The 27966-nt window shown below is 43.0% G+C and overlaps 1 protein-coding gene across 1 annotated transcript; it reads right to left on the bottom strand.

Annotated features, from left to right (window-relative positions):
• Nucleotides 1-51: 51 nt before the first annotated feature.
• Mcm6 (minichromosome maintenance complex component 6) lies at nt 52-27965 on the bottom strand. Its single transcript, XM_059280208.1, has 17 exons — nt 27744-27965; nt 24195-24341; nt 22170-22280; nt 19750-19999; nt 16789-16954; nt 16428-16573; nt 15869-16019; nt 14692-14833; nt 12754-12895; nt 11669-11776; nt 9728-9883; nt 7288-7416; nt 6027-6188; nt 4368-4503; nt 3084-3242; nt 1836-1975; nt 52-460 (listed from the first exon to the last, which is right to left on the bottom strand). Exons 1-17 carry the CDS (start codon nt 27848-27850, stop codon nt 344-346), a joined length of 2469 nt encoding a protein of 822 aa, XP_059136191.1. The 5' UTR covers nt 27851-27965; the 3' UTR covers nt 52-343.
• Nucleotide 27966: the final 1 nt, after the last annotated feature.

Below are 27966 nucleotides of genomic sequence, written 5' to 3'. Positions count from 1 at the left end.
ACTCATGGAAATAGAGGAATAACAAGAGCAGAAATGAATCCAACAGACAACTTCGGAACAAGTTATTTTATTTTTGTGAATAAAAGCAGTTGGACATCGAAGGAGGCCTCTCCAGATACATATGTGACAAAGGTCTTCCACAAAGAACACGACTGGGTTCCGACTTCACTAGGACAAGAAGCACAAGGGCCCATGTCCCAGTACAAGGCTCACAGGGCCGTGGACTCAGCTCTCAGTCCTCAAACATGGCTCCAGAAACTCTCTCCTGAGCGTCATCAGGCTCCGGGGCAGAGGCAGGGCACCACAGGCCCTCCCCTCCGGCCATAAAGTTACCTTCACCATCTCAATCTTCAAGCAAGTAGTTAGGGTTGACTACCAAGTAGGGGTCTTCCTCATAGCTCTCGCTTTCCTCGGTGGAGCCTTTCAGTCCAGCCTGGGTAAGCTCAATCAGAACATGATCCTGCGGAACAGGTGGTCTTCAGTCCAGATCCACACTCCTCTAAATGTCTGCTACTTACACATTCTCTTGTCTCCTGTCCCAAAGCCCTTGGACCAGAACCACACCTTAGAACCAGTGTTCTGCTTGGTTCCCTTCTTATGAGGATGCTGACCTTTACTTGGAACTGCTTTGAAAAACTAGAAAACTCAGCAGGTGTTGGGATTTAAATAAGGTATCCTACAAATTTATCAAATGCTTGTTAGCATAACTTCAAAAATGGAAACTGTGCTCGAATTAAGATTATACAAATGTGCAAAATCCCCTAACATCTAAATCTGTTTCGGTTTCACTTAGTGTCGCCAGTTAACTGTGCATTACTGCCTGTAAGCCTTTCTTTCTCACGCACTCCCTCCCTCTTTCGGAGGCAGTCTATGCAGCCAGGCTGGCCTGACACTGCAATTTTCCTGCTCTACTCACTTGAGCACTGGCATTTAAGTGTGTGTCATCATGCTCAGCAAGGTTGTTTCTTTTTCTTTTTTAAATTTATTTTAAAGAGTTACAGGCAGTTCTTAGCCACCTGATGTGGGTGCTGGGAATCAAACCTGGGTGCTTAGGGAGAGCAGTGCATGCTCATAACCACTGACCCATCTCTCCAGCTCTCATCTATTTTTTACGAGGTATCATACCCAGGGCCGTGGACACGCTAGGCAGATTGTTTCTAACTGGACTAAGAACCGGTCAAAGCTGCCATGGTGGTATACACCTTGTAATACCAGCACTCAGGTGGCTAAGGCACAAAGTCCTTGAACTCTAGGCCAGTGTGGGCTTCACAGTGAGACACAATCTCTAAGTAAACAAACAACAAAACATCTCAAAATAATTCATCTGGAAATTTTCTCTCTGAACAAGCAAAAATAAATGTAGAACATGCCATCTGTCCTCTCCTTTCTCAGCTCCTAAGCAATTTCTGACAAACAAGACTGATTATTGGACTGGGGAGGGGCTGGGAGAGGCAGATGAAGCACCAGGTGATGTGAGCGGACTGGCTGAGAACTCACCACAGCCAAGTGTGAATGAAGTAGATGGGCTTTAAAACAAAGGGTAAAAAGCACCCAACAGGGGCGTAGACACAGCACAGACCCAAGTGTGTCCAGCACACGCAAACCCAGGGTTTAATACTGTACAGCTAAAGACACCACAAAATAAGATTCAAAAGCTACTTGCTCGGCTTATCTTAGGAAAAGAAGTCCCTTCCTGCTGTTAATTCTCCTTAACCACAATTATGACTATACCCCAATGATTCAAAATAAACAAACTCATCAAAAAGCCTACTATGAAACCTGCTGATATAAGAATCCGCCCCCATTACCCTGGAGCCCAGGCAGTGGATACATACATAGTGCGTCAGACGATGAACCACCTTCTCTATGATCCTCTTTTTATTTATGAGCTCCTCTTCAGAGTCTATTTCTGACTCGATTTCCTTCAGGTACCAATTAACCAGCTCGCTCCTCTTTAATGCTGACTCATCCTCCTCTACAATAAAAACACATTATTTAAAAGGACTGATCTCTAACAAACTACACTGCCAATTAATGGCAAACACACACACAAAAAAAACAAACAACTTTAGTTTTGATTTTAGAAACTGCAAAATAAGGTGCAAGAGTCAGGATTTGGTTTTAGAACATATGTTAGGATGTACCAAGATCTGGATTCAATCCTTAGCACCACACACACACACAAAAGATATAACATCAGATGTATTTGTAAGCTCCTCTTCAGAGTACTTTATTTTCTTTGTTCTTCTGAGATGAGGTCTTCTCACTGTGTAGCCTTGGCTAGCTTGGAGCTCACCATGTAGACCAGGTTTTGAACATGCCTCTGTCTCCTGAGTGCTAGGACTAAAAGTGTAGGCTATCACACCCAGCCAGAATCTACTTCCTATTCAAATTCTTCCAAGTATAGGTGAAACTGGCTGTGAAATTCTCCAGCAGACTGGAATTTTGCATGATGAATGAGGCCTAGAAGCTATCACAGAGTCATCCTTGGAACTTTTCAGTTTCGAGCACACACGCTGGGCAGCTCACAACCTACCATAACTCTAGCTTTGGGAGATCCAAATCCCCTTTTGATTTCCATGGGCACCCATACTCAAATGCTTATACACACATACACCAAAAGAATTAACTACAACTCTAACAGATGATGTTTTTTCCTCCTGCCCACAAGGAGATGGTGAAACTGATAACCACAACAAGCATTTAAGGGTAAGAAGTGGGCCATTGTCCTAACAAGCAGGTACTGATGGGCAGAGGAAGATTTTACTAAGTTAGTAATAGTTAAGTAGATTTCTTGGGTTTATAAATACCTTGGGAGACCATTTGTTGGGAAGAAAGCAACTATTGTAATTTCACCTGCAAAAATGTTATGTTCTTGATATGATCGGATCTAAAGATTCTGCTTCAACATCATAAACTAAGTACACAAACAAGACTGATCTGTAAGTCCACATAAATGACCATCTCTCCTGAGAGAACACATGCTTAACCTCACAAGCGGCAGAAACAGCCTGCCTGAGTGACGGCAAGGAAGCAGTGTGGGGCACACACTCACTCACTCACTCACTCACTCACTCACTCACCTTCCTCCATTTTCCTGAGGTGGAGCACAATGAGGTTAGAGATTCGGCAGTACTCAGCAAAGCCCAGCCTCAGGGAGGGCTTGGAAACGGGGGGTTCCTGACTGGCATCTTCACTGGGGCCATTGACCCCATTCACAGGGGCAGGGCTGTCAGCATGACCTAAGGAAAGAACAACCGCTGAGTCTTGTCCTTGTACCCTCAACACGCCCTCATCTAGCATCTATGCACACACTGCTTCAGCTTACTATGAGCTTCAGAAAACAATCACTTTATAAGTAAATCTGGAACAAATTAAAATCCTACTTGTAAAGACAACTGACTGGAGAGGAATATAAGGGACAGGGCATGGCGGCACACACCTCTAAACTGTGCACTTAAATGACTGAACCAGAAGGCTATAAATTTAGTATAGCTTAGGCTACCTACATAATAACATCTCTCCCCTGCACCAACCATCAACCTGTAGCGTTATGAACAAAAACAATCTGTTATTCACCTGTTTCAATGTGACTGAGAGGTTTAATCATCTTTAATTATCATTATGTATATGGACACTTGTGAGCATGCCATAGTATGTATGTGGAAATCAGAAGATAACTGTGGATTCAGTCCTCTCATCTTTTCATGGGTGCAGGGTAATGAACTATGTTTTCATGCAAGGGTATTTACCCACTGAATCATGTACTCGCCCAAGAAAATTTAAATTCAAGAGCAAATTAGAATACTGTAAAGAGTAGAGGCCAAAGGACTTATCTACCACCCCATTTTGATGTTTTCTTCCACTCTTTCAAGCACACATACTTTGTATAACTACTTAATCAATTTAAAATCCACCTGCCTTCCCTTTTGAATACATCTACTTCATAGCCACCAACAGGTACACTGGTACTATAGTAGTTTGAAAGAAAATGCCCCCTAAAGGGAGTGGCACTATTAGGAGGTGTGGCCTTGTTGGAGAAGTGTGTCACTGTGGGGGTGGGCTTTGAGGTCTCTTTTGCTCAACCTTCCCTCAGTGTGACAGTCAGTCAACTTGCTATTGCCTGCAAGATGCAGGGCACTCAGCTGCCAGCACCATGTCTGCCTGCATGCTGCCATGCTCCCCATCATGATAATGGGCTAAACCTCTGAAACTGTAGTGAGTCACCCAATTAAATGTTTTCTTCATAAGAGTTACCATGGTTATAATGTCTCTTTACAGCAATGAAATCCCAAACTAAGACAGGTATCATTACATCCTGCAAGATCAGTTTCTATCTTTAGACCAGTGATGAGCAGGCTCCTCACCATTGATGCCATCTGGTCCCTCATCCGTCTCCATCTGGATCTCTTCCTCTTGATCTAGATTGACATCAGGCGTTTCTACACGGATGATTGATTTATTCAGTAGCCGAAAAGCTTCCTTCACATGTTTAGGCTGGACCTAACCCAGTAATGAGACAACTTAGCTATGTAAGATGATATTTTATAGCAAACAGCTAAGAAGACTGTGCTCTTCCCCATGTACACTATTAACTCACTAAAATGGCTGAAATGACTGACAATATCACGCATTGGCAGGAACAAAGAATAACTCTCACCCACTGGAGTCATACAAATTGATACAACCATTTAGTAAATTCTTTCTTTCAATAAAGGTACTTGACTTTTATTTACAAAAGCAGTATGCACTTTCTTCCCCTTATTTTATGTGCATACTCTTTTTTCTGGGGGGGGGGGGGATTCTGCATTTATATCTGCAGAGGCCAGAAGAAGAAAGTATTGGGAATAGTGGAGTCACGACAACTGCAAGCCATCATATGGGTGCTGGGAATATAAAGGGGCGTATGACCCTCCTCCTCCGATTCTTAAAGGATGGCGTATCTTCCATTCCATTGGTCATTAGACTGAATGGCAGAATTCCCACAACACCTGGGTTCTCTGGAAAGCATCCAGTTCTCTTTACTAAGCCATCTATCTCTACAGCCCAGCAGTATGCACTTGATGTGTTCTTAACCACTAAGCCACCTACCTCCCCAGCTACACTGTCTTTCCTTGAGACAGAATTCTCTCTCATGTAGCCCTGGCTGTCCTTGAACTCGGAGATACACCTTCCTCTGCCTCATAAATGCTGGCACTTGCCACTACCACCTGTCCGTGTCCGCCTTCCCCCTCACAGTATTGAGAACTGAATCCAGAGACCACCTCCTAAGTGCTTGGATTACAGGCACATGATACAATTCCAGGTTCAAGGGCAGCCTGGGCCATAAACACCATCTCAAAAACAAAGTGCACTCACTTATGATCCATCCATGGGAGTCTGTGGCACAGGGCTGGGGGTTTAATCCAGGTTACCAAGTGAGATCCAATCAGCCCTTTCACAGACAAAATCTGAATTCTAACTGAACTTTGTATATAAAGTATACAAAAGCCTCTTTGAAGCAGAGATGTGTGGCTTCCAATATCCCCCCTCCATACTCTGATACTTGCCTACGAATCCAGGGCTCAAAGAGCAATTTAAAACCCATGGAGCTAAGGGTATAGATTAGTGTCAAATGTGTGCTTAGCATGTACAAGGGTCTGAATTTAATCCCAAGCACACACACAAAAATAGCCAAATCCACCACACACTGACTATACAAACCTCAAGGAGGAAGGCTCCTTCTGAGAAAGGAGTCACAGTCCCATCTGTAATTCCCAGCCAGAGGCCGAGGACACTGTAGAGATGAAATATGCTTCTCCTGGATAAATGATTACTCACCTCTATCTGCACTCCACAACTACTGATTACAATAAACATGATTATCTGTTACTATCAGTCTAACTATCATACTTCATAACTGCAAGACAGCAACCTTTCCACTGGGAGACTAGTACCAACTGGTTCTGGAAAGTTCCATAACAAAGATAAAAACATGCCCACAAGCCAACTCATGCATTCCTGTGTTATCAGAGGGACCATGGTACCTCGTCACAGCAGTGCATCCGGGCCATTGATTCTGAGAGGCGGATCATGCTCTCGAGTTGTCGCACAGTGATTCTCCACGAGGACTTAGTGACCCCAGAGCCATCCCTCTGGCGCAGGCGTTTGTACTGCTCCACAATGAAGTCCTCCGACTCCTTGGAAATCTGTTTGAAAACCAGTCAAGTCAGGGAGACGTCTATACTCATTTCCCTTGATGGCTACATTAACCTGCAGTTAGAGAGGACCCCAGGTGGAACATTCTGGGAACTCAGACTCGAACTTTAAGCTATCACAAAGACAATGAATTACTTCAGAAATGGACACTAAGACACTTGTAAATTCCATGTACTAATTTTATGAACAGGAAGACAATAGACTAGTTTAAGCAAATGACCATTTCTAAATGATGTTTAACAAATGAAGAGTGGAATAAAATGAAATGCCTTTTGTATCTCAAGTGTCAAAGCTCGTTAACTGAATTAACACTCAGACTATACTTAAGGCTCAGCTAATGAACTCAAGCTGGCTTTGGGGGAAAAGATAGCATATACTGAATAAAAGGCCCTCAGTTTTTCAGAACAAGAAACTTGGTACACAGAGGGGACCAATATGTAGTCCTGGTGAACATGCACTCTTCATACAAAAGTCACTCAAAATCCTATTTATTTAATTTCATTATTAGACAGGGTTTAAGTAGACTATTATGCCCACCAATTTTTTTACTAGTCTCTAACAAGTCAAATATGAAATTATTCAGATTAAAAAATAATCTCCTCTCAACCATTTCTGAAGAAACAAACTAGTATTCAAAACAAACAACACAAAACTTAAAATCCAAGGAGATTATAGAGCACTTAGGTTGTAAGAGGAGTATACAGAGTTGGAAAGGAAAAGTGGTGGGGTATGGGAGGAGTGAGGTCTGGAAGTGGGAGGTGGATTTATCAAAGCACATTATATTCAAGTATGAAATTTTCAAGCAATAAGTTAAAAAAGATTTAAGGACATTAAAAAGATAAATACAGCTAGGTACATCGGCACATTCCTATAAACCAAGCAATAGGACTCTAAAGCAGGATTATGAACTTGAAGCCATCCTGGTCTACATAGTGGAGACCCTGCCTCAAAAGATCAAAATCAAAACTAAAGCTAAAACAAAATCAAACTAAAGCCAAGTACAGGCTCAGTTAATTTCCACACGACCCATTTATTTAAATCCAATTTTAATGCACACAGGACTTATCCAGGTATAGCAGGACAGATTACCTTGGGCTTAAACTGCCGGGCAAAGAGAAGATACCTTCTAATATCATCAAGGGAATAAACTCGGTCAATCGATTCTTCAATCCTTGAATGCAAGTCTACTATACGCCTGGCGATAGCATAATCTGTCACCTAATTCAAGACAAGAAGATAGCTTCTATCAATCCTAGTAGTATCAACTCCAAAGTACCCCAGGTAATTTACAGCTAACAAATGATCTCTCATCTAGGCATGTAGTCAACGCCTGTAATCCCAGTACTTGGGACGTAGAGGCAGGAACAGCAGTTCAATGAAGTCAGCCTCGACTGCAAAAGATGTTCAAGGCCAGTAGAAGCTACAGGAGACCCTATCTTGAAACAAAGACAAAATTAACCTCTATGCTCCCTGAAAGGAGTTATTAATAGGTACCAACCTTCTGAGCAGAGTTTTTATTGTTTTAGATTTATTTATTCTATATTTTGCTTGCATGTATGTTTGTGTACCATGTATATGTCTGATGTGTACTGGGGTGAGAAGAAGGCACTGGATCTCCTGGAACTGGAGTTATAGATGTCTGTGAGCCATCATGTGGGTGCTAGGAATTGAACCTGGGTTCTCTGAAATAACAGAGTGTTCTTAACTGCTAAACCATCTCTCCAGCCCCACAAACAAAGTCCTTACAACAGATTTTTAAATTAAAAAGTAAACACATTTTTATGCTGGGTATGGTGGCATATGTCTTTAATCCCAGCACCAAGGAGGCAGAATCTCTAATTTTGAGCCAGCCTGGCATACATAGCAAGTTCCAGACCAGCCAGAATTATGGGTGAGACTGTCTCAAAAAAAACCAACAATGATAAAATTTATTTTCTGTGTAAAGTGTTTTGCCTCTGTGTGTATCTTTGCACCATGTACATGCTTGGTGCCCGGATAGGCCAAAAGAAGGCTTCAGATCCCCTAGAACTGGAGTTATGGATGGTTGTGAGCCACCACGTGGGTGCTGGGAATTGAACATGGTCCTTTGCAAAAGCAGCAAGTGCTCTTAACCACTAAGCCATCTCTCCAGCACGTGGTACCATCTTTGTGCCACTCTAAAAATATATCTGGAAGGAGTGGACTACCTTTAATAAGCGTATTTGCTATGGACACAGAAGGAAGAAAGAACTAGTGGGGAGGAAGGGACCCAGCCAAAACAAACACACAAATAAAATGGGTGGTGGTGAGTAACCAATTAGAGCAAAGCTACTGACATGGGAATGGAAATGACACAGGGCCTGGTGTGCACATGATGGTGCACGCCTTTAATCATAGATTTTTGGAGGCAGAGGCAGGCGGATCTCTGAGTTCAAGCCCAGCCTGGTCTACAGAGAGTGAGTTCCAGGATAGCTGAGGCTACACAGAGACCCTGTCTAAAAAAAAAGGAAAAAGAAAAAGCTATAATGAAATCTAGTAGCATATGCTAACTTAAAAATTAGTTTTAAGGCTGGGCTTGGTGGTGCACGCCTTTAATCCCAGCACTGGGAGGCAGAGGCCAGCCTGGTCTACAGAGTAAGTTCCAGGAAAGGAGCAAAGCTACACAAAGAAACCCTGTCTCGAAAAACAAAAACAAAAACAAAAACAAAAATTAGTTTTAAGGGGCTGGAGAGATGGCTCAGCGGTTCAGAGCACTGGCTGTTCTTCCAGAAGACCAAGGTTCAACTCCCAGCACCCACAGGGCAGTCATACCTGTCTGTAACTCCAGTACAGGGCTTATGACACCTTCACACAGACACCCATGCCGGCAAAACACCAATGCACATAACAGATTATAAATAGCCATGGCAGAGCATTTACAGGGTACTCATTACATGATGACCTGTCTCCTCAGGTATGTCTAGAAGCGATCCTCATAAAAACTCCATAAAGGAGATATTAATTTTATTTTATATAGAAGCAAACTGAGTTAAATAATTTGTGCAAGGTCTTAGTAAGTAGTGGAGACAGGATTCAACAATCTAGCTCCAGTGTGTCCTCTCACCCATTATATTATTATCTGGGAGTTAACTGTGTTCCTGTACTTGTGAAGGGGAAGAAGAGAAATCCAGGCCCAAGTCTCCAAACTTTCACAACAGCAAGGCAGTTTAATCTAGATAATGTTTCAAGTCAGGTGGGAAGCAGGGTTTTGCACTGTAACTACTGAATAGAGGACCTCGCTGACCTCGCTGCTCAGCGAATGTGAGTACAATCCAAAGATGACCATAGTGGTTACACAGAGTTCAGGGCCAGCTTAAGTTCCACAAAACTTTGTGGGGTGGTGGGGATGGTGGGCTGTGTGTGTGTTATCACACACGTCTGAGATGGTAAGGCTAGTATTTCAACCTGAGAACAATGAACTCTGACGAGGAGCAGTACACCTGAGGAGCACAAGAGGCCACACAACAGACACCAACGGAAATGACGAACAGGAGCCTGAGTGGCTGGTTACCTCATTGCACTCATCCACCAAGATAAAGAAGAGATCAAAGCGGGACATGATGGGCGCTGACAGACTGATGTTCTGTTTCAGTGATTTCGATCTGTCGTAGTGTCCGCTGACAGGGTTTGCTGCAGCTAAAATGGATGTCCTGGCATTCAGAGTCGCCTGACCGTGAGAGAAAACCATGAGACTAAAGAACGAACCCAAACTGGTCAATATAGATACAAGGAAAGGTTCTGTCTCATGCAATTAACTAAAAGGAAGCAAACGGTGTGGCAGGCTTTCTTGGACCACCAGCCCCCAAATCATGACACTGAGACTTATTATTAGTTATCAACGCTTGGCCTTAGTTTAGGCTTGTCCCACTAGCTCTCACAGCTTATTTTTAACCTGTTTCTCTTCATCTACATTTTGTCTTGGGGCTTTTTACCTTTCTTTCATTCTTTATGTCCTACTTTCCTACTTCCTCTGTGTCTGTCTGTCTGTCGGTTGTCTGGCTGGCTGGTCCCTGGAGTCTTCCTCAAGCCAGATTTCTTCTCCTACTTATTCTCTTTGCCTGCCAGCCCCGCCTACCCCTCTACTGCCTAGCTATTGACCATTCAGCTTTTTATTAAACAAAACAGGTACCTTATGCAGGCAAGGTAAAACAAATGCAACACATCTTTACATAGTTAAACAAATGCAGCATAAACAATTGTAATATATCTTTATATAATTAAACAAATATTCTATTCCACAACAAAAAGGAGGAAGCTTTTTTACCTATTGAATCATCAAAACTCAAGTATGATAACACAGTACACTAGGCTCTTCTACATTGGTGATGTAATCTCTTATGAGTCCCTTAGCCAGCATTCTGCTAGGAATTTACCTTGTTAACTAGAGACAGGTGGTAACTCAGTTGACTACAATAAGACTAAAAACGATCCACTCAATGTATGGTTCATGCAGTTGAATGCCATGGGCTAGTAAGTCACAACTGACCTAGTAGGTGCTATATAGGAAGATTGTTAACTACACCATGAAGTTAAAGGAGGAAAGAACTGTATGTACATTCTTATCTATGCTTAAAGTATTCCCAGATGTCCATTGTGCTAGGAGTTGTAGGGGAAGATCTCGCTTAAATTTATACAGTAGTGTTATTACTTTAAAATTTTAACTAACCGAATTTTTAAAAATTTAACTTACTTTCTTTCAGATTTTTAAAAGATTTTATTTTAAAATTATGTGTATGCATTTCTGTCTCTGTGTGTAAGTGCATGTGCATGCAGACCCTGTAGAGCCAGAAGAGGATGCTGGAATCCCTGGTGCTACAAACTGTCCACTGTGAGTTCTGGGAACTGAACTGGGGTCCTCTGCAAGAACAGTACATGCTCTTAACTGGTGAGCCATCCATCCGTCCACCAAACCTACTACTTTTAGTAAGTTAAGATTCTCTCTAATGTTGGTCATAATATAGTAATCAGTTATTTTCATTAAGTTATCTGTTGATCTTTGAGTATTTTGTGGTACTGGAACCAATCACTATTTGTTATAATAAGCATGTTTATCAAAGAATTTAAGTTTTGTTTATGAAAATTTTGCTAAACACAGTGAGCAAGAAAGCCCAGCAGGTAAAAGCCCCTTCTATGAAAGCTTGGTGACCTGAGTGTGACCCCGGAAACCCATGTAAAGATGGAAGAACCAAAGCCACAAAGCTGTCTTCCATCACATGCATGCCATGGCACCCCTCCCCCAACAAACATTTCTAAAGCTTTAAATTTTTGAGAAACTAAGAAATGATAAAAATTACACCAGTACAATTACTTTCTATCACATCAATATATGTGCACTGGACCCTCTATAACATCTGTATTTTACATTTTAGATCAGCATTACACATTGAAACAATGTATTTCACCAGGCGGATACCTCTAACATAACCAATCTGCATGGCTAAGGGATACACACCTTCACTCCTGCTTTGGTGATCGATATGGTCTGCTGCTCCATAGCTTCATGGATAGCGACTTGGTCCCGCATGTCCATCTTATCAAATTCATCAATACAACAGACACCCTGTAACCAAACAGATCTAACATTAAAGGCTAGAGATACAGCTTGGTGGTAGAGTAGTTACTTGTCTAGCTTGTGTGAGGAAAGCAGACAAACTGCCTTGTAAAAACAGATCTAAAATGATTAACTCAGTTTCCTACCAGAGACCTTTCCATTCCCTAGGCAAATGGAAGACAGGATGTAAACATTCTTAATTCCTGTTTAGGCAAGGCTATCCAACAGAACAAAGAGCTGGAAGGGAATCTCATGTGACTCACTTAAACTAAGAGCAAAACTATTTATTAATATGCAGACAATGTACTCTTCTCAACAAATAAACCTTAGCATCAAGACACTTGGGCTGGGTGTAACGGTGCACACCTCTGTGGAAGGCAGAGGCAGAGGCAGTAGATCTCTGGGAGCTCCAGGCCAGCAACAAACACAGCCTGATTCTGGTTCAGCCGCTCATTTTAGTCTCGGAAAGTACAGAGTGAAGGAGTACTACAATGAATATAAGCTCCCATACTCACAAAGAACTGATCTTTGCCAAATACGTATGTAATATGCTATATATCCGTGGATGGATCTATTAAGAGATGTTAAGAGTCTGCAAAGTAACAAATTGGGATGTCTAGTCAAAGCAACCAACACATTCTAGGGATGCTCAGAAAGTGTGTCAACTAACAACAGTCTCAGCCGTGTGTAGTGGCGCACAACTTTAATCCCAGCACTAGAGAGGCAGAGGCAGGTGAGATCTGTGAGTTCAAGGCCAGCCTGGTCTGAGTTCCAGAACAGCCAGAGTTACACAGTGAGACCCTGTCTGGAAAAAACAAATAAACAAACAAAACCCCCCCAAACCAACAAAACTTAATGATGACAGTTTCAATTCAAAGTAGATTAATAAAACTGAGTAACATACTAATGAATTCAATAAAAACTATAGATCTGTACTGGTAGGTCAAAGGGTATTCTGACTGTCCAACAGCGCACAACGTCCTTACATTATCAGCCAGCATCAACGCTCCAGCCTCAATGACAAATTCATGAGATTCTTCATCCCTCACCACAGCTGCTGTTAGGCCAGCGGCGCTGGAGGCTTTGCCACTGGTATAGACAGCTCTGGGGCTGAACTCATCCACATGCCTGTTCAAGAACAGCACACAAAGATTCATGAACACATCAACACACTGCATTTTCCAGAAAGATCAGCTGACAGGAGGAGTTCTATCTCCTTTGGCTTCTTAAACTGAGTATGAGGCCATCCTGGGCTGTATAGCAAGACCCTGCCTCAAAACAAAGCAGAGAAGTAGAGTTTTTGATACTCATTATAACAATTTTCATAGAAGTATTTCCATTACAACAGGGGAGAATGCAAACAACCGAAAGGTCCACCAATGCATTATGTATAAAACAAACACCACCACCACCTGCTCCTGCAAACAAAAAGGGATTAAAAAAAAAACAAAAAACCCTCCTATAAGCCACTATTCAAGCAAGCACTAAGCATAAAAGCGAAGGCAGAAATAACTCAAATGTTAATTGATTAATAAATGGACAGTGACCCCTAGAATGTAGTGGTGGTTCCCAGTGATTTGATTATGAGGATCTGATCTGATCAACAGATGAATCCCTTAAGGTACTCATAACAGACTGGCACTATGGGAAGTGTGGAAGACAGATGGGGGAGGGGTGCATTTGTGCATTTAGGAGAAATCGCCCACTGCTGGAGTACCTGGAAAGGCTCCTGTTTTCCTGTCTTCCCTACTTCCTAGTCCCACAAGGTGAGCTCTGCTCCCTCACTCTCCATCATGACTTTGTCTCCTTATCACCCCAGGAACAATGGAACCAAGTGATTGTGGATGGAAACTGAGTCAAAAGTAAATCCTTCCCCCTTTAAGTTGCTTACCTTATTATGTATAAAACAAACTCCACCACCTTAGGTATTAGATATCGTACTGCTTAGGTATCAGTCACAGTGATGGAAGCTGGCTAACACCATGTGGTGGTCATGTATTACTTAGCCAGGGAAGCAAACAAAATACTGATGCAAGTTCCAACATGGCTTCATGTCAAGTGCGAGTTTATTTCTAAAGACCACATATCAGCCGATTTAAAAAAATGCACATTGGGACAATGCAGTACACTGTTCCTTTCTATAGGGGAAGGAGTGACCACTAAGACAGAGTTTCCCTCCACATAACAGTAACATTCTAAACTTAGTTCAACTTATAATCCTACTGATATATTACAAGCTGCAAAATGCAAAGGAGTGAATGTCATGATGCATAAATTGCATTTCAATAAAGATGCTAGAAAACACTATACAGAAGATCTAAGAAGGGCCAGCAAGATGACTAATAGGTAAAGGTGCTTGCTGACAAGCTTAATGACCTGAGTTCAATCCCCTGGAAGGATTGAACTTCTACCACATGTTGTCTTCTGAGCTCTGTGTGCACATGCAAATAAATGTAGTAATAAAAGATCTAAGAAAACCATACATGTAAAACACAATGCTGTCCTAACTGACAACACTGTGGTTGAGAGCACAGCGAATAGAAAAATAGAATACTTTAAACATAACTATTACTTTCAATCTAAAATTCAGCTTAGGGATGAGGACCTTGCTCAAGAGGTAGCATATACAAGGCCCTGGATTCAATCTCCAGCATATCAAAGATGAAACAAAATTCAACCTGTGATACACTTGAAATAATCATAAAACTTAAAACAACTAGGCTGGGCTCAGTGACACGTGCTATACAGACCTTGTCTCAAAAGCAGCAACCACCAAACTGGGAGCATGGCTGTAGACCACAGCTGGTCTACAAGCGCGCACGCACACACACACACACACACACACACACACACACACACACACGCGCGCGCGCGCACACACACACACACACAGCTTTTCCCACTGTACTACTGCAGGCACTTACTTGAGAAACTGGCTCTTAGCTGTACTTGGGTCACCAACAATGCAAACGTTTATGTCCCCACGAAGAGAGGTCCCTTCCCCTGTTGTCTTAGGAACACCACCAAACAGCATCAGTAAGACACCACGTTTTACTTCATCATTGCCTGAAATGAAAAGCTCCAGATAAAAATTCATCTTTCAGGGGAATGGTGAGATGGCCCAGCAGGTAAAGGTTCCAGCTTCATAAGCCACAAGACTAGAGTTTGATACTGGGAACCCACGTGAAGGAAGAAGGAAACAACCAACTCTATAGACTTGTCCTCTGACTTTCAAATGTGCCTCTCTCTTGGCACGATATATACACACAGTAACTTAGTTTACACACACACACACACACACACACACACAAAAAAAAAAAAAAAAGCTGGGGGTTAGTGGTACAGGCGGATCCTGTGAGTTCAAGGCTAGCCTGGTCGACATAGTTCCAAAACAGCCAAGACTACATAGTGAGAACTTGTTTCAAATAAAGGAGATGGAACTTAATTTTCCTCTTTCAAAGTAGGCATGAATTTAGTGACTCTTAAGACTGTCTACAGAGAGAGCTCACAAGCATCCTCTGGGTCAGGCTCCTCCTTGAAGGCAGGGAACACAGGTACCTAGTATGACTTGAATTTCAACAAATAACTATGAGGAATTAAACGCCTGTAGCTCCAAGATTAATTAGGTAGTACACAAGAGCACGGCGTCTCCTCCCTGATCTTGTGTTCTGAACTAAGTGAGCTGCTTTGTGAAGGCCTGCCCACTGGGTATCTCACATGGTAAGGAATCCAAGCTCCCAGATATCCACTGGCACTGAGGTAAGTCATCTGAGGCCCTGCATGAGCTGTTGCTCAAACCCCAGTCTACCTTTTGGGCACCCAAAGCCTGTTGACATACCAACTTGAAGTAGTGTATTGGTGTTTTGTCTACATGTATGTGTTATGTACCACATGCAGGCTTGGTACCCTCAGAAGGCACTGGATCCCCTAGACCTGGAGTTACAGACAGTTGAGAGTCACTATGTGGGTATTGTGAATCAAACCCAGGTTCTCTGGAAGCAGTCAGTGATCTTCAGTCCCAACATGAAGATGCCTGAACCAGTCCTACCCATGAAACCTTTACTACTGATTGCAAGCCTGTATCACAAATGGAGCTCTCACCGTGTATAGTAGGGAAGAGGCTGGTGCAGAGATTGTGGTACAGGTTTTTGTCCTGACTCATTTCAAACACCTTTTCCCATTCCTTCACTGTCATTTGGTTCTTAATGCTCTCAGCTGTCTGTTCTTCATCTCTGAGTTCTTTCCCACCAAACTGAGTGGTGGCAGAAAAACAAAACGAAAAAACATTAGAGCCAAGACAATGTAAAGGAAAAGAAATTTCACTATAATCAAAGTGCTCGAGAGGTCAAAGTTGTGATTTGACTATAGTCCCTCAACTAGCAAGGCTTCAGTTAATAAAGATATGTAAGAGCTTGTCATTTGTCCAGTGAGGAAAACAAAGGCTACTATTGTTTTATGTTACTCTGAGCTATAATAGAAGTCATCACTGACATGAAAATGAGCTCAAGCAAAGGGCTTTACCAAGCAAGCTCTGCCATCTTAGTAAATCTCACCACTACGGTTAGGGACATAGTCCAATTCGTTTCTAGCATGCACAAGACCCCATGCTTAATCCCTAGCGTGATAAACAAAGAAATAAATAGGTTAAAATAAGACTTACCCTGGGGTTGGTTGGTGCAACATAACAGGCAAGGAAGACGAGCCTGTATGACAGGTCTCTGACACCAAGGGCCCGCAGCCCTCGAACGCCTTCTGTCTCATACCCATCAACTCCACTGACTCGGGAGTTAGTCTCTGCACGTGCTCCTAAGAGTAAGAGAGAAGGTATTTCACAGCTCAAATACTAAAGGTGCTAATAAGAACTAATATATTCAATAAGCCAAAGTTGAAACAGCACCTTTCATAGAAAAATCAATTTTTTAATCTCTTCATACTTCTACATTCACCCTAATTGGTAGAAGCCAGATATTCGGAGGAGCAGGTGACCAGGACTGGTTAAAGCTGAGCAACAAGTCACTGACCTGGTACACTAAGCTTGGAGACATCAGGCACAACTATCAGTGTCCCTGTGAAGTCACACTTGTCACCAGCTTGGGCTGACTCTACAGCTTCAGCTCTCAGGATGACCTCTAAACTTCGGGGGATACTTCCTCGGGGAAGTTCCGCTTGAGTCTCTTGAATACGAACCTACACCAACAGCAAAATAGAGAGACAGATGCCCTTATACACTGTACAACTAAAATCAACTGCTACAAATACCCACATATCCCAGCCTGTGTGTATACTTTTCCATAGTAGAATATTATTTTACTATACTTAAAATATAAGTTACTTTTGTTTATGTTGCATTGGTTTAACTCTGTGAAGCTGTGTTACTGTGCCTATCTAAAACACCTGATGGTGTAACAAAGAACTGAACGGCCGATGGCAAGGCAGGAGAATGGGAAAAGCCCAGTGGTAAAAGATAGTCAGGAAAATTTAAGCTAAGAAAAGCTGGCGCTGGGCGGTGGTGGCACACGCCTTTAATCCCAGCACTCGGGAGGCAGAGCCAGGCGGATCTCTGTGAGTTGGAGGCCAGCCTGGGCTACCAAGTGAGTTCCAGGACAACCAGGACTGTTACACAGGGAAACCCTGTCATGGGGGGGGGGGGGAGCAATTACATGTACTGGTGCTGAAGAGATGGTTCAGTAGTTAAAAGAACACTGTCTGCTTTGCACACAGTGCACACACATGTAGGTAAAGCACATAAAATTTTTTACCCTAAAACTCCTTTTAGTCAAACAGCTCAATTTGTTAAGAGATTAATCTATTGGGGCTGGAGAGATGGTTCAATAGTTAAGAACACTATTTTTGCAGAAGACCAGAATTTGATTGCTAGCACCCACATGGAGGCTTACAACCATCTACATCCTGGTTATTTTTGTCATTTTAACACAAGCAAGAGCTATTTGGGAAGAGGGTTCCTCAATTAGAAAAATGCCTGTATCATTCTAGCCTGCAGGGGCATTTCCTGGACTAATGATTAATGTGGAAATGCCCAGATCACAGTGGTTTGGGCCACCCCTGGGCAGGTGGTCTTGGGTTATAGAGGGAGGATGACCAAGCCTTGAAAAACAGTAAACAACATTCCTCTATGGCAGTGGTTCTTAACCTTTCTTTTTCTTTTTTTTTTTTTTTTTTTAAAGATTTATTTATTTATTATGTATACAGCATGTATGACCAGAAGAGGGCACCAGATCTCATTACAGATGGTTGTGAGCCACCATGTGGTTGCTGGGAATTGAACTCAGGACCTCTGGAAGAACAGTCAGTGCTCTTAACCTCTGAGCCATCTCTCCAGCCCCGGTTCTTAACCTTTCTAATGCTTCGACCATTTAATACAGTTCCTCATGTTGTGGTGACCCCCAACCATAAAATTATTTTTGTTGCTACTTTATAACTGTATTTCTGCTACTGTTATGAATTGTAAGAAAATATCTGTTTTCTGATGGTCTTTTTTTTTTTTTTTAAAGATTTATTTATTTATTATGTAAACAGGAGAGGGTGCCAGATCGCATTACAGATGGTTGTGAGCCACCATGTGGGTGCCGGGAATTGAACTCAGGACCTCTGGAAGAGCAGTCAGTGTTCTTAACCTCTGAGCCATCTCTCCAGCCCCTGTTTTCTGATGGTCTTAAGCAACCCCTATGAAAGGGTCATTTGACCCTTTTCAAGGGGGTCATGACCCACAGGTTGAGAACCACTATTCTACACCCTCTGCTTCATTACCTGCCTCCAGGTTCCTGTCTTGACTTTCTGCTATGATGGACTACAACTATAAGCTGAAATAAACCCTTTCCTCCCCAAGTTGCTTTTGGTCATGATGTTTATCACAGCAACAGAACCTAAGACAGTCTCTAATTCCTGTAACACAGAACCTGACACCCTCTTCTGGCCTCTGTGGGTACTACATGCATGTGGCACACATACATACATACAAACCAACGAACAAAAACCACTCATATAGATAAGATAAAAACAAATCTCTAAAAACTTCACTTTTGCTGAGCAGTGGTGGTTCACACCTTTAATCCCAGCACTCAGGAGGCAGAGGCAGGCAGGTCTCTGTGAGTTCAAGCCAGCCTTGTCTACGGAGTGAGTTCCAGGACAGCCAGGACTGTTCTATAGAGAAACCTTGTTTCGGAACCACCCCTGCCCCCAAAAAGCCTTCACTTTTAATTGGGTGTGTTGGTGCAGGCCTGTAATCCCAGCACTCGGTAACTAGAAGCAGTAGGATCAGGTCATCCTTGGCCACTCTATCTATTGAAGCACATTCCCAGACTATGTACCACTTCTACCTCACAGAACACTCTCCTTTATTCTTGCTAATCTGCTAACACTGTGGAGACAATTGTTACAGGATGACCTGCAATGGACAAGAAGTCATTTTTTTCTTTCTCTATTAATGGAGCTCTGGCTATCCTGAAGTTGCTATGTAGACCAGGCTGGCCTCAAAGATCCACCTACCACTGCCCCCAAGTGCTAGGTCTAAAGAAGTGCACAACCAAGCCTGGCTCTTGGAACTTTGAATCCTGCTTTGAAAGGTCCTCTTGAGAGGGACACTTACGGTACATTCAAGTTGAAATGAGAATTTATAGAACACACTGTTGTACTTTCCTAGAATTCCTTTGCGAATACCACATGGGTATGTGAATATTCAGATTTTGGTTATTTCTCCATCTCCAGTTCTTCTGAAATAGTCATAGTCCCTCCTCACAGAAATGAGAGCATCTTCAGGAATAAAACTTGCTGATGATGCAGCAATAAACTTTATGAAAAGGGAGAAAAAAACTCTAATACTTACACAAATTCCTTAAAAACTGACATCTAAATTGAGTTACCACAAAAAAAAAAAAAAAAATTACGAGTGGTGAATCTGATCTACTGTACTATTTGTCTAATACTTATATATATATGAATCTGATCTAAACAGAAGTAAATACCTTTTGAAAATCAACAAATCTTGATTTATTAGTGTCTAGCAGGAACCTCTTCCTGTTGGCACACACTGGATTTCGGCAGATATTCGGCTGTGTGTATTTGAACTGCTGTTCTACGTCCTTGATCACTGTTTGACAGTCCAGGCACAGGAAGGTCCCACTCACGAGCTCAGGGTGAACGGGGTGAGTACGTACCACCTGCCCACTGATGCGGGTGAGCAGCCCGATCCTGGATGACGTGAGCTCACGAATCCTGTTTGAAGACAAGAGTCACGTTAATAAATTTCCATCTTTCTTTTTCTTCAGTTCTGTGGACTGAACCTAGGACCTAACACTGAGCTACAACCCTAGTCTGCTTCCACTTCCCATTCCCATTTTCTTAGTGTAGGAAGCCTAAGAAGTTTTTCTTTAAGTTTTTAAAATTATGTATGAGTGTGTCTCTAGTGGGTATGTGCATGTGAGGGCAAGTGCTTTCAAAGGCCAGAGACACTAAATCCTCCTAGAGAGTTAAAGGCAGTTGTGAGCCTCCTAATACTAGTGTTGGACACCAAATTCAGGTCCTCTGCAAATAGCAGTTCACACTCTTACCTGCTGAGCCATCTCTCCATTCCATAATTTCTGTTTTTATTAGGAGTGATTAATGATAAACATGCTTTAAAAGAATGGAGACAAATTATCCCATAGGATCTCCTAAAAGAACGGTTTGGTCAGTAGGCCCACTGCTAATGTATGTAACACAAATTCATAACAAAAATAAAAATGAGCTGGGCAGTGTTGGCAAACACCTTTAGTCCCAGCACTCAGGAGACAGGCAGTTGGATATTTGGGTTTGAGGCCAGCCTGATCTACAGAGTGAGTTCCAGGACAGCTAGACATAAACTGTCCCAAAAAACTTAAATAAATAAATACGAATATGAAAGATAAAAAGACTGGAGAAATAAAAAGCTAGGTGCCTTGACCTGCATCTAAAACCACAGCATGTCACTGAAGGGTGAACCAGCAGATTTTGGGTGCTTGCTGGACAGCCAGCCTAGTCAGAGGGCCATCTCAGGCTCAGTGAAAAATACTGTTTCAGGACTGAAGAACTCAGTGGTTAAGAGTACTTGCTGCTCTTCCAGAAGATCTGAGTTCAGTTCCTAAGAAACCATGTCAGGCAGTTCACAACACATAACTCACTCCAGGGGAATCTAGCACTCTTTGGGCACTGTACACGCTTGGGATTCATGAATACACACATACATACACACACACACACTACACTACACTACACTACACTACACTACACTACACTGGATGCCCTGGAACTAGAGTTACAGACAGCTTTGAGCTGTCATGTGGGTCCACAGAACTGAACCTGATCCTCTGGAAGAGCAGCCAGTGCTCTTAACCTTTGAATCATCTCTCTGAACCCCACTGGTATATGTCTTTAATTCCGGTACTTAGGGAGAAACAGTCAATTTCTGTAAAAATCAATCACTGTAAGTTCAAGGCCAGTGGGTTTACATACTGAGACTCGATATTCATTAAAGCCCTAAAATTTATTAATTTTTTCTTTTCTTTTTTGAAATAGGCTTTCACTATATATCTCTGGCTAACTTGGAACTCACTATGTAGACCAGCTGGTCTTGAACACAAAAGAGATCACATGTCTCTGATTCCTGAGTGCTGGGATTAGGCATGTGCCAATTATTGGCCTTATTCATGAATTTCTGCAAACTATGCTTACTTCTCAAATCCCCCCTCAGCAAATCCTGTCTCCCAGTTTCCCTAAAAGGTGCCTTAAAAATGACAATACTGTGTGTCTGCCTCACTTCATACTGCCCGGCCTATCTCCATGGGAAACAAGTTTCTCCAATCTAAATTTTCTGGGTAATAGGTTTAAACACTTCAAAATGCCGATCTGAACTGGGTGTAGCAGCACATGCAAAGAAGAGACTGGATGATTGGCAGTGTGAAGCCAGCATGAGCTACACAGCTCAAGGCTTGACCTTTATAAAAATATTTACAGCAACAAATCTGTCTTTTGACTTAAGTAGAAAACTCAAAACAAAAGACATGACGGGGGCTGGAGAGATGGCTCAGTGGTTAAGAGCACTGGCTGCTCTTCTAGAAGACCTGGGTTCAATTCCCAGTACCCACACGGCAGCTTACAACTGTCTATAATTCTAGTTCCAGGGGATCCAACACCCTTACACAGACACACCAATGCAAATAAATAAATCATTTAAAAAAATTTTTAGAAAGGCAACAACAAACCCCAAAGAAGATTAAAAAAAAAAAAGACATGACAGATGAGAACACTGAGACCCAGCAAAGTAAGAGTGGTCTGTATACTATAAAGCCAGCTGTTAGCCATTTCTGAATGCCCAGTAAGTGGTACTGATATGATAGATCCTTTCACCCCCTAAAGATCCCTTCCTTACTTGTGTCTAGTAGGCAGGTCTTGGAAGGCAACATAAAAATCCTTGGCGAAAGGGATCTCCTTTCGGTCTTTCACAAAGGTCTTCAAGGCTCGACACAGGTAAGGGTAGACTCTGAAAAACAGACAGACCAGTGACAGCCGACTCTTACTACCAAGCCTGCCTTCTTTTCCATGTCTGTCAGCTTGGAGACGACAGCACCCCACGTGGTCACAAAGACAGCTGCTTGCTTCTGTAATAGACCCTGCTGCTGTGTACATGGGTATGCGCACCACAAAGCGTCCGAAGCCAGAGAGCAGCATTAGGTGTCTTCCTGCATCACGTTTTACACATGGTCTCTCACTGATTAGCTAGACTGGCTAGCCAGCAAGCACCGGGATCGCCTTCTCCGTTCCCCAGCCTTGGGGTCCCAGGTATTAACCACCCCTCTAGTTTATGGGCACCAGGAAAAACTCCGACCCTAATGCTGTACAGCAAGCACTTTCACCCATGGAGCATGTGCCCAGTTCCCCTTCAAGTGTTCTTCAGTCAGCTCTGACTAAAGTACTTCAGACTCCCCCAACTCCCAATCCACCAGGAAAACAGGGCCATGTCTCCTAATCTGTGTCTTCTTTTGTAACTAGTGACTAAAATCCGTATTTATCCAAGCATTTATTTAGAACAAAGTAGATCATTATTTGTGAACAAAGCTGTTGTTTTGTTTTGTTTTTTGAGACAGGGTTTCTCTATAACAGCTCTGGTTGTCCTAGAACTCTTTGTAGACCAGGCTGGCCTTAAACTCACAGAGATCCGCCTGTCTCTGCCTCCCAAGTGCTAGGATTAAAGGTGTGCGCCACCACTGCCAACCAACAAAGCTGTCTTTTTGTCATACATAGTTAAAAACAAAATGAGCTCAAGTTATTTCTACCCCTGAAACACTGAAGCTATGCTGGAATATGACCCCAGTACTTGGGAGGCAGAGACAGGGAGATCTGAGTTTGAGGTCAGCTTGGCCTACAAAACAAGTTCAAGACCAACCAGGGTATAATGAAACCCTGTCTTAAAACAAAAAACAAGGCCAGGCAGTGATGACACACGCCTTTAATCTCAGCACTTGGGAGGCAGAGGCAGGTGGATCTCTGTGAGTTCCAGGCCAGCCTGGTCTACATGTGAGTTCTAGGATAGCCAGGACTGTTTCACAGAAAAATCCTGTCTCGAAAAACAAAACAAAACAACAACAACAAAAAAAAAAAAACTTTAAAAGAGACAGAGATCCATCTGGCTCTGCCTCCCAAGTGCTGGGATTAAAGGCGTGTGCCACCACCGCCCAAAAACTTTTAACAAAACAAATACAACATTATTGCTATAAAGACCCCTTAAGTAGGCATGAGTGGTGTATGCTTGTGATTTCAGCTATTCAGGAAGCTCAGGCAAGATCTCCAGCCATGAGTTCAGGGTCAACCTGGGCAGCAACCATGGTGAGACCCTGTCTGAAAAAGTAATGTCCTTGGTGCAAAACCAGGACTTAGTAGACAGTTACTCCAAGTACCTATCCCAGCAGAGAGACAGGATAGGTAAAGACCAAATACAATGAGAAAGCAATAGCGGGGCAGTGGCAGTGCACACCTTTAATCCCAGCACTTGGGAGGTAGACGCAGGTGGATCTCTGTGAGTTCAAGGTGAGCCTGGTCTACAGAGCGAGTTCCAGGACAGCCAGAGCTGAGAGAGAGAGAGAGAGAGAGAGAGCGAGCGCTCGAGCGCTCGAGCGCATAATAGAACAGCTGCATGACACAAAATGAGCATTTTCTTCTTTGGGAAAACTATATAAAGTAACTGTTTTTTAAACATCTGATATGAGGAAACGCAGCTCCACAGAGGCCTATGTTAAAGACACACCAGCATTAACAGGACCACTTGTACCAAAGGGACTCTCCTTAGAAGGAAGTGATTGTGACGCTGCCCTTCTTCCTTACAAAGGAACACATCCAGGCAAGAAGTTGGCTTCTCAGGCTTCATGTCTTTTCAAGGGAAAAATGAACACGCACTTACCTATAGAACTCTTCCTGAATGGTGGTAGAAAGTTGTTGGTTAAATTGTTCCAGGTCTGCAAAACTTACAACCAGTGTGTTTCTCTCAGGACGAATCAGCTCCTCTGCAAACTGCAAGTACTTAATTTCTCCATCACTACCCTGGAACCTGCAGATACAAACGATTAAACGGAGATTAAACAGAGGAATGAGGCAGTAAAAAAAGAATCTGGACACTAGGTAACTTGGTATATTGGTTAATGGGCATCAGCTTTAGGATCAGAGAAGTCCACATTCAGTATTTCCAGGACTTGGGGCAAATTATTTACTTTTCTAAACTTTTTTTTTTTTCCAAGACAAGGTTTCCGTGCATAGTCCTGGCTGTCCTGGAACTCGCTCTGTGGACCAGACTGGCTTACAGAGATACACTTGACCTCCTGGATAATTTAACATTTTCTAAACAACAGGTTTTTAAATTATTGTTATGTGTAATTAAGATCAGACAGTTAAGAAACAGAGTTTAAAAACCCAAGTATTAAATTTCTATTAATCATAATTTAAGAAGCAGAATAAAGAGGCCAGGAACATAGTTCAGTGCTAGAGTGCTTGCCCAGCACGCATGAAGCCTTAGATCTAATCTCCAATATCACAAAAAAAAATCTTAAAGCAAGCAAAACAAACAACACTACGCATAGAAATGAGGTATCACTGTTAAAAGACCCCAAGAAAAGGCAAAGTAGACTATCATACAGATTTATTTTCTGCTTTTTTCACATACTATGTAGATCAGGTTTTGTTTTGGCCAAAATTAATTTCTCTTCTAACTACATCAGACTCAAATTCTTCTAAAATATTTATTTTAGACATATCCAAGTATAAAACAACACATGTGATACCTAAAGGCACAGAAAAGGCCAGGTTTTTCCTGCTTTAGTGTTAGCAATCTTAGGAGACAAGACACAAACAATAAAGAATGTTTCTATTGATGAGAAGTGCTAGAAAAATAAGCCAATTATGCATAAAGGAACATCTATAATAAAGATTCAAATATGTAAAAGGTGGCATTGGAATTCTTCCCTGAAAGTCATTAAAAGTTAAATTTATGAAAAACAAGTGGGTGGGCTTGGTGGTGCAGGCCTGTAATACTAATTACTGGAGAGGCTCAAGGTGGAAAATTGGAAGTTCAAGGACCATCTGGGAAACTTAGAGGGAACTTTTTTCAAAATAAAAAAGTAAAAAAAAAAAAAAGGCCTAGGGAGCAGTGTGCAGTGGTGTACTCCTTTAATCCCAGCACACAGAATGATTTCTGTCAATTCCAGACAGCTAGGGCAACACAGTAAGATACTGTCAAGTAAATAAATAAAAGAGGGTGATGCTGGAGATATAGTTCAGTGGCAGAATGCTTGTGTAGCATGTATAAGGCCCTGGGTTCCTTCCCCAACACATTAAGAAAACAAGCAGGCAACCAGAAACAAAGCAGATGATTTAACCACCTATGGTAGCTGATGGTGGTTTTGGAGAATGAAACTGTAATAGAAAATTTAGAAGTAGCTGGGTGGTGGTGGTGCACACCTTTAGTCCCAAGCCTTGGGAGTCAGAGACAGGTGGATTTCTGAGTCTGAGGCCAGCCTGGTCTACAGAGGAGTTCTAGGATAGTCAGGGCTACAGACAGAAAGCCTGTCTCGAAAAACAAAACAAAAATTGAAAAAGAAAAAAGTAGACTCTATTCTGTAAACAAAAACAAAGCTGCTTCTGTGAAAGGAAGTTGATTTTCAAAAACAAAGTCTCTTTTATGCTTAGCTTCAACACTTAGCTACCAAGTAAAGGTAAAGGCACTTCCTTTTTTGTTTTGTTTTTTTTGAAGACAGGGAAGGTTTCTCTGTGTAGCCCTGGCTGTCCTGGAACTTGCTCTGTAGACCAGGCTGGCCTTACACTCTGAGATCCGCCTGTCTCTGCTGATTAGAGGTGTGCCCCATCACCCAGCGAAGGCACTTTTATTATCTGCAGAACCTTTCCAATACCTTTGTGAGGTGGTAGGATGGCTAGAGGGCTGAGAACGCCAGAGCTGACAGGAGGAAGCCCCTGGAAAACAGGCTTACTGCCCTCACAAGGGAAGAAGCAGCTACTGCCTACTGCCTCAAAGGTTTATTAACCTTACTAATGCTGCCACCATTTAATACAGTTCCTTATGTTGTGGTGACTCCCAACCATAACATTATTCCATTGCTACTTCATAACTATAATTTTGCTACTGGTATGAATTGTAATCTGATTATGCTCCTCCCAAGGTGTTGAGACCCACAGGTTGAGAACGGCTAGTTTATACTTTTCAAGAGTCTTGAGTTGGGTTGTGAAGTACCAGCAGTTGTACTGACTGCACCAAGAACATTATCAAAAGTAGGAAAATGAATTTTTTAAATCAATTTTAAGTATAGCAGAATTTCGTAAGACAGCAGTATAATTCAAGTAGCCAAAAGGAAGATGAATGGGTAAGCAATATGTGGTAGGTATATTCATGCCATGTAATTTTACTCTGCCTTACAAAGAAACCTCTGACTACAATAAGGTGTCTAGCAAAATTAGCCCCGCACACTACGTATACAAGGCATCTATAATCATCCAATTCAGGGATGTAACCGTGGCAGTTGTCAGTAGGCTAGGAAAGGGGCGCATAAAACTGTTTAACAGGTAGAGTTTGTGTGGAAAGATGAGAGTTTCCAACAGGGATGACAGGGATACAACAACAGGCTGAAATGCACTTCAAGATGCTACCTTTTGCACACACCTCCAAAACGCCAAAACAGTAAGTTTTTGTTACCTACTGGCATAATAAATAAATAATAAAAAGAATTTTGTAAGCCAAGTCAATGTGTTTGCACTCCATACTGGAGGCAGAAGAGTAAGGAACGCACTAGTATGTACCTGCTGCATGATGTAAATAAACCAAGGGGTGGGAAGCTAGGAGTCCAGGACCCTAAAGGATGGCAGGGAAGAGGAAAAACAGAGGGAGGCGGATGTCCAGAACAATTCTTTCATCAAACAGGGCAGAACTCACCCCACTGTGCAATTATCGAGCCACAGGCTCCTGCTAGAACTTTCTCCAACACGGGGTGTCCCAGGCTCGCAGCACCGCAAGCACTACAAGCTCCCAGTACCTGGCTGTGTGCTCAACCCTACCCTAGAGGTCACGGGTGCCCCCTCAAACCCTGGCCTCACTGGGCTGTGACGTGAGCGCTGAAATAAAACGGCAGGGCTGGGTTCGGCTCCCAGCATCGCATCCGCCGGGCATGGCGATGCCCCTCTGTCATCCAGCACTCGCGGCGTGGAGGCAGGAAGAGCGCTAGTTCAAAGTCATCTCTGGCTACACAGCGAGTTCGAGGAGACCTTGTCTCGGAAAGGCAAAGAGAAAGAAGCAAAGCACGGCACAGGGAGGCACTAGGGTGGGGAAATGGGCTCGACGCGGCTTTGGATTCCGGTCCGGACCGGCTCCATCCCTCCCCGACCCCGAGCACCCGGAGCCCCCAGGCTCCGCCAGGCCCGCCAGCCCCTCCAGCCCCCGGAGGCCACTCACTCTTCCAGGAAGTCTAGGAACAGCTTCTGGCATTTCTCGGCCACCTCGTCGCGCACCTCCGGGTGCTGGCTTCCGGCGCCGGGCTCGGCGGCCGCCGCGAGGTCCATGGCAGCGCTGAGAGTGCGAACCGCGGAGGGAAGACCACGGCGGAGAGGAGGCCGCGGCAGAGGAGGGACCACTCGGGCGCAGGCTTCACGCGGTGCTCCTTCCGCGCTGCCGCTTC

Source organism: Peromyscus eremicus, chromosome 15 (assembly GCF_949786415.1).
Source record: "Peromyscus eremicus chromosome 15, PerEre_H2_v1, whole genome shotgun sequence".
In the NCBI taxonomy this organism is placed as follows: domain Eukaryota; kingdom Metazoa; phylum Chordata; class Mammalia; order Rodentia; family Cricetidae; genus Peromyscus; species Peromyscus eremicus.
This window is presented reverse-complemented; position numbering and strand designations above follow the sequence as displayed.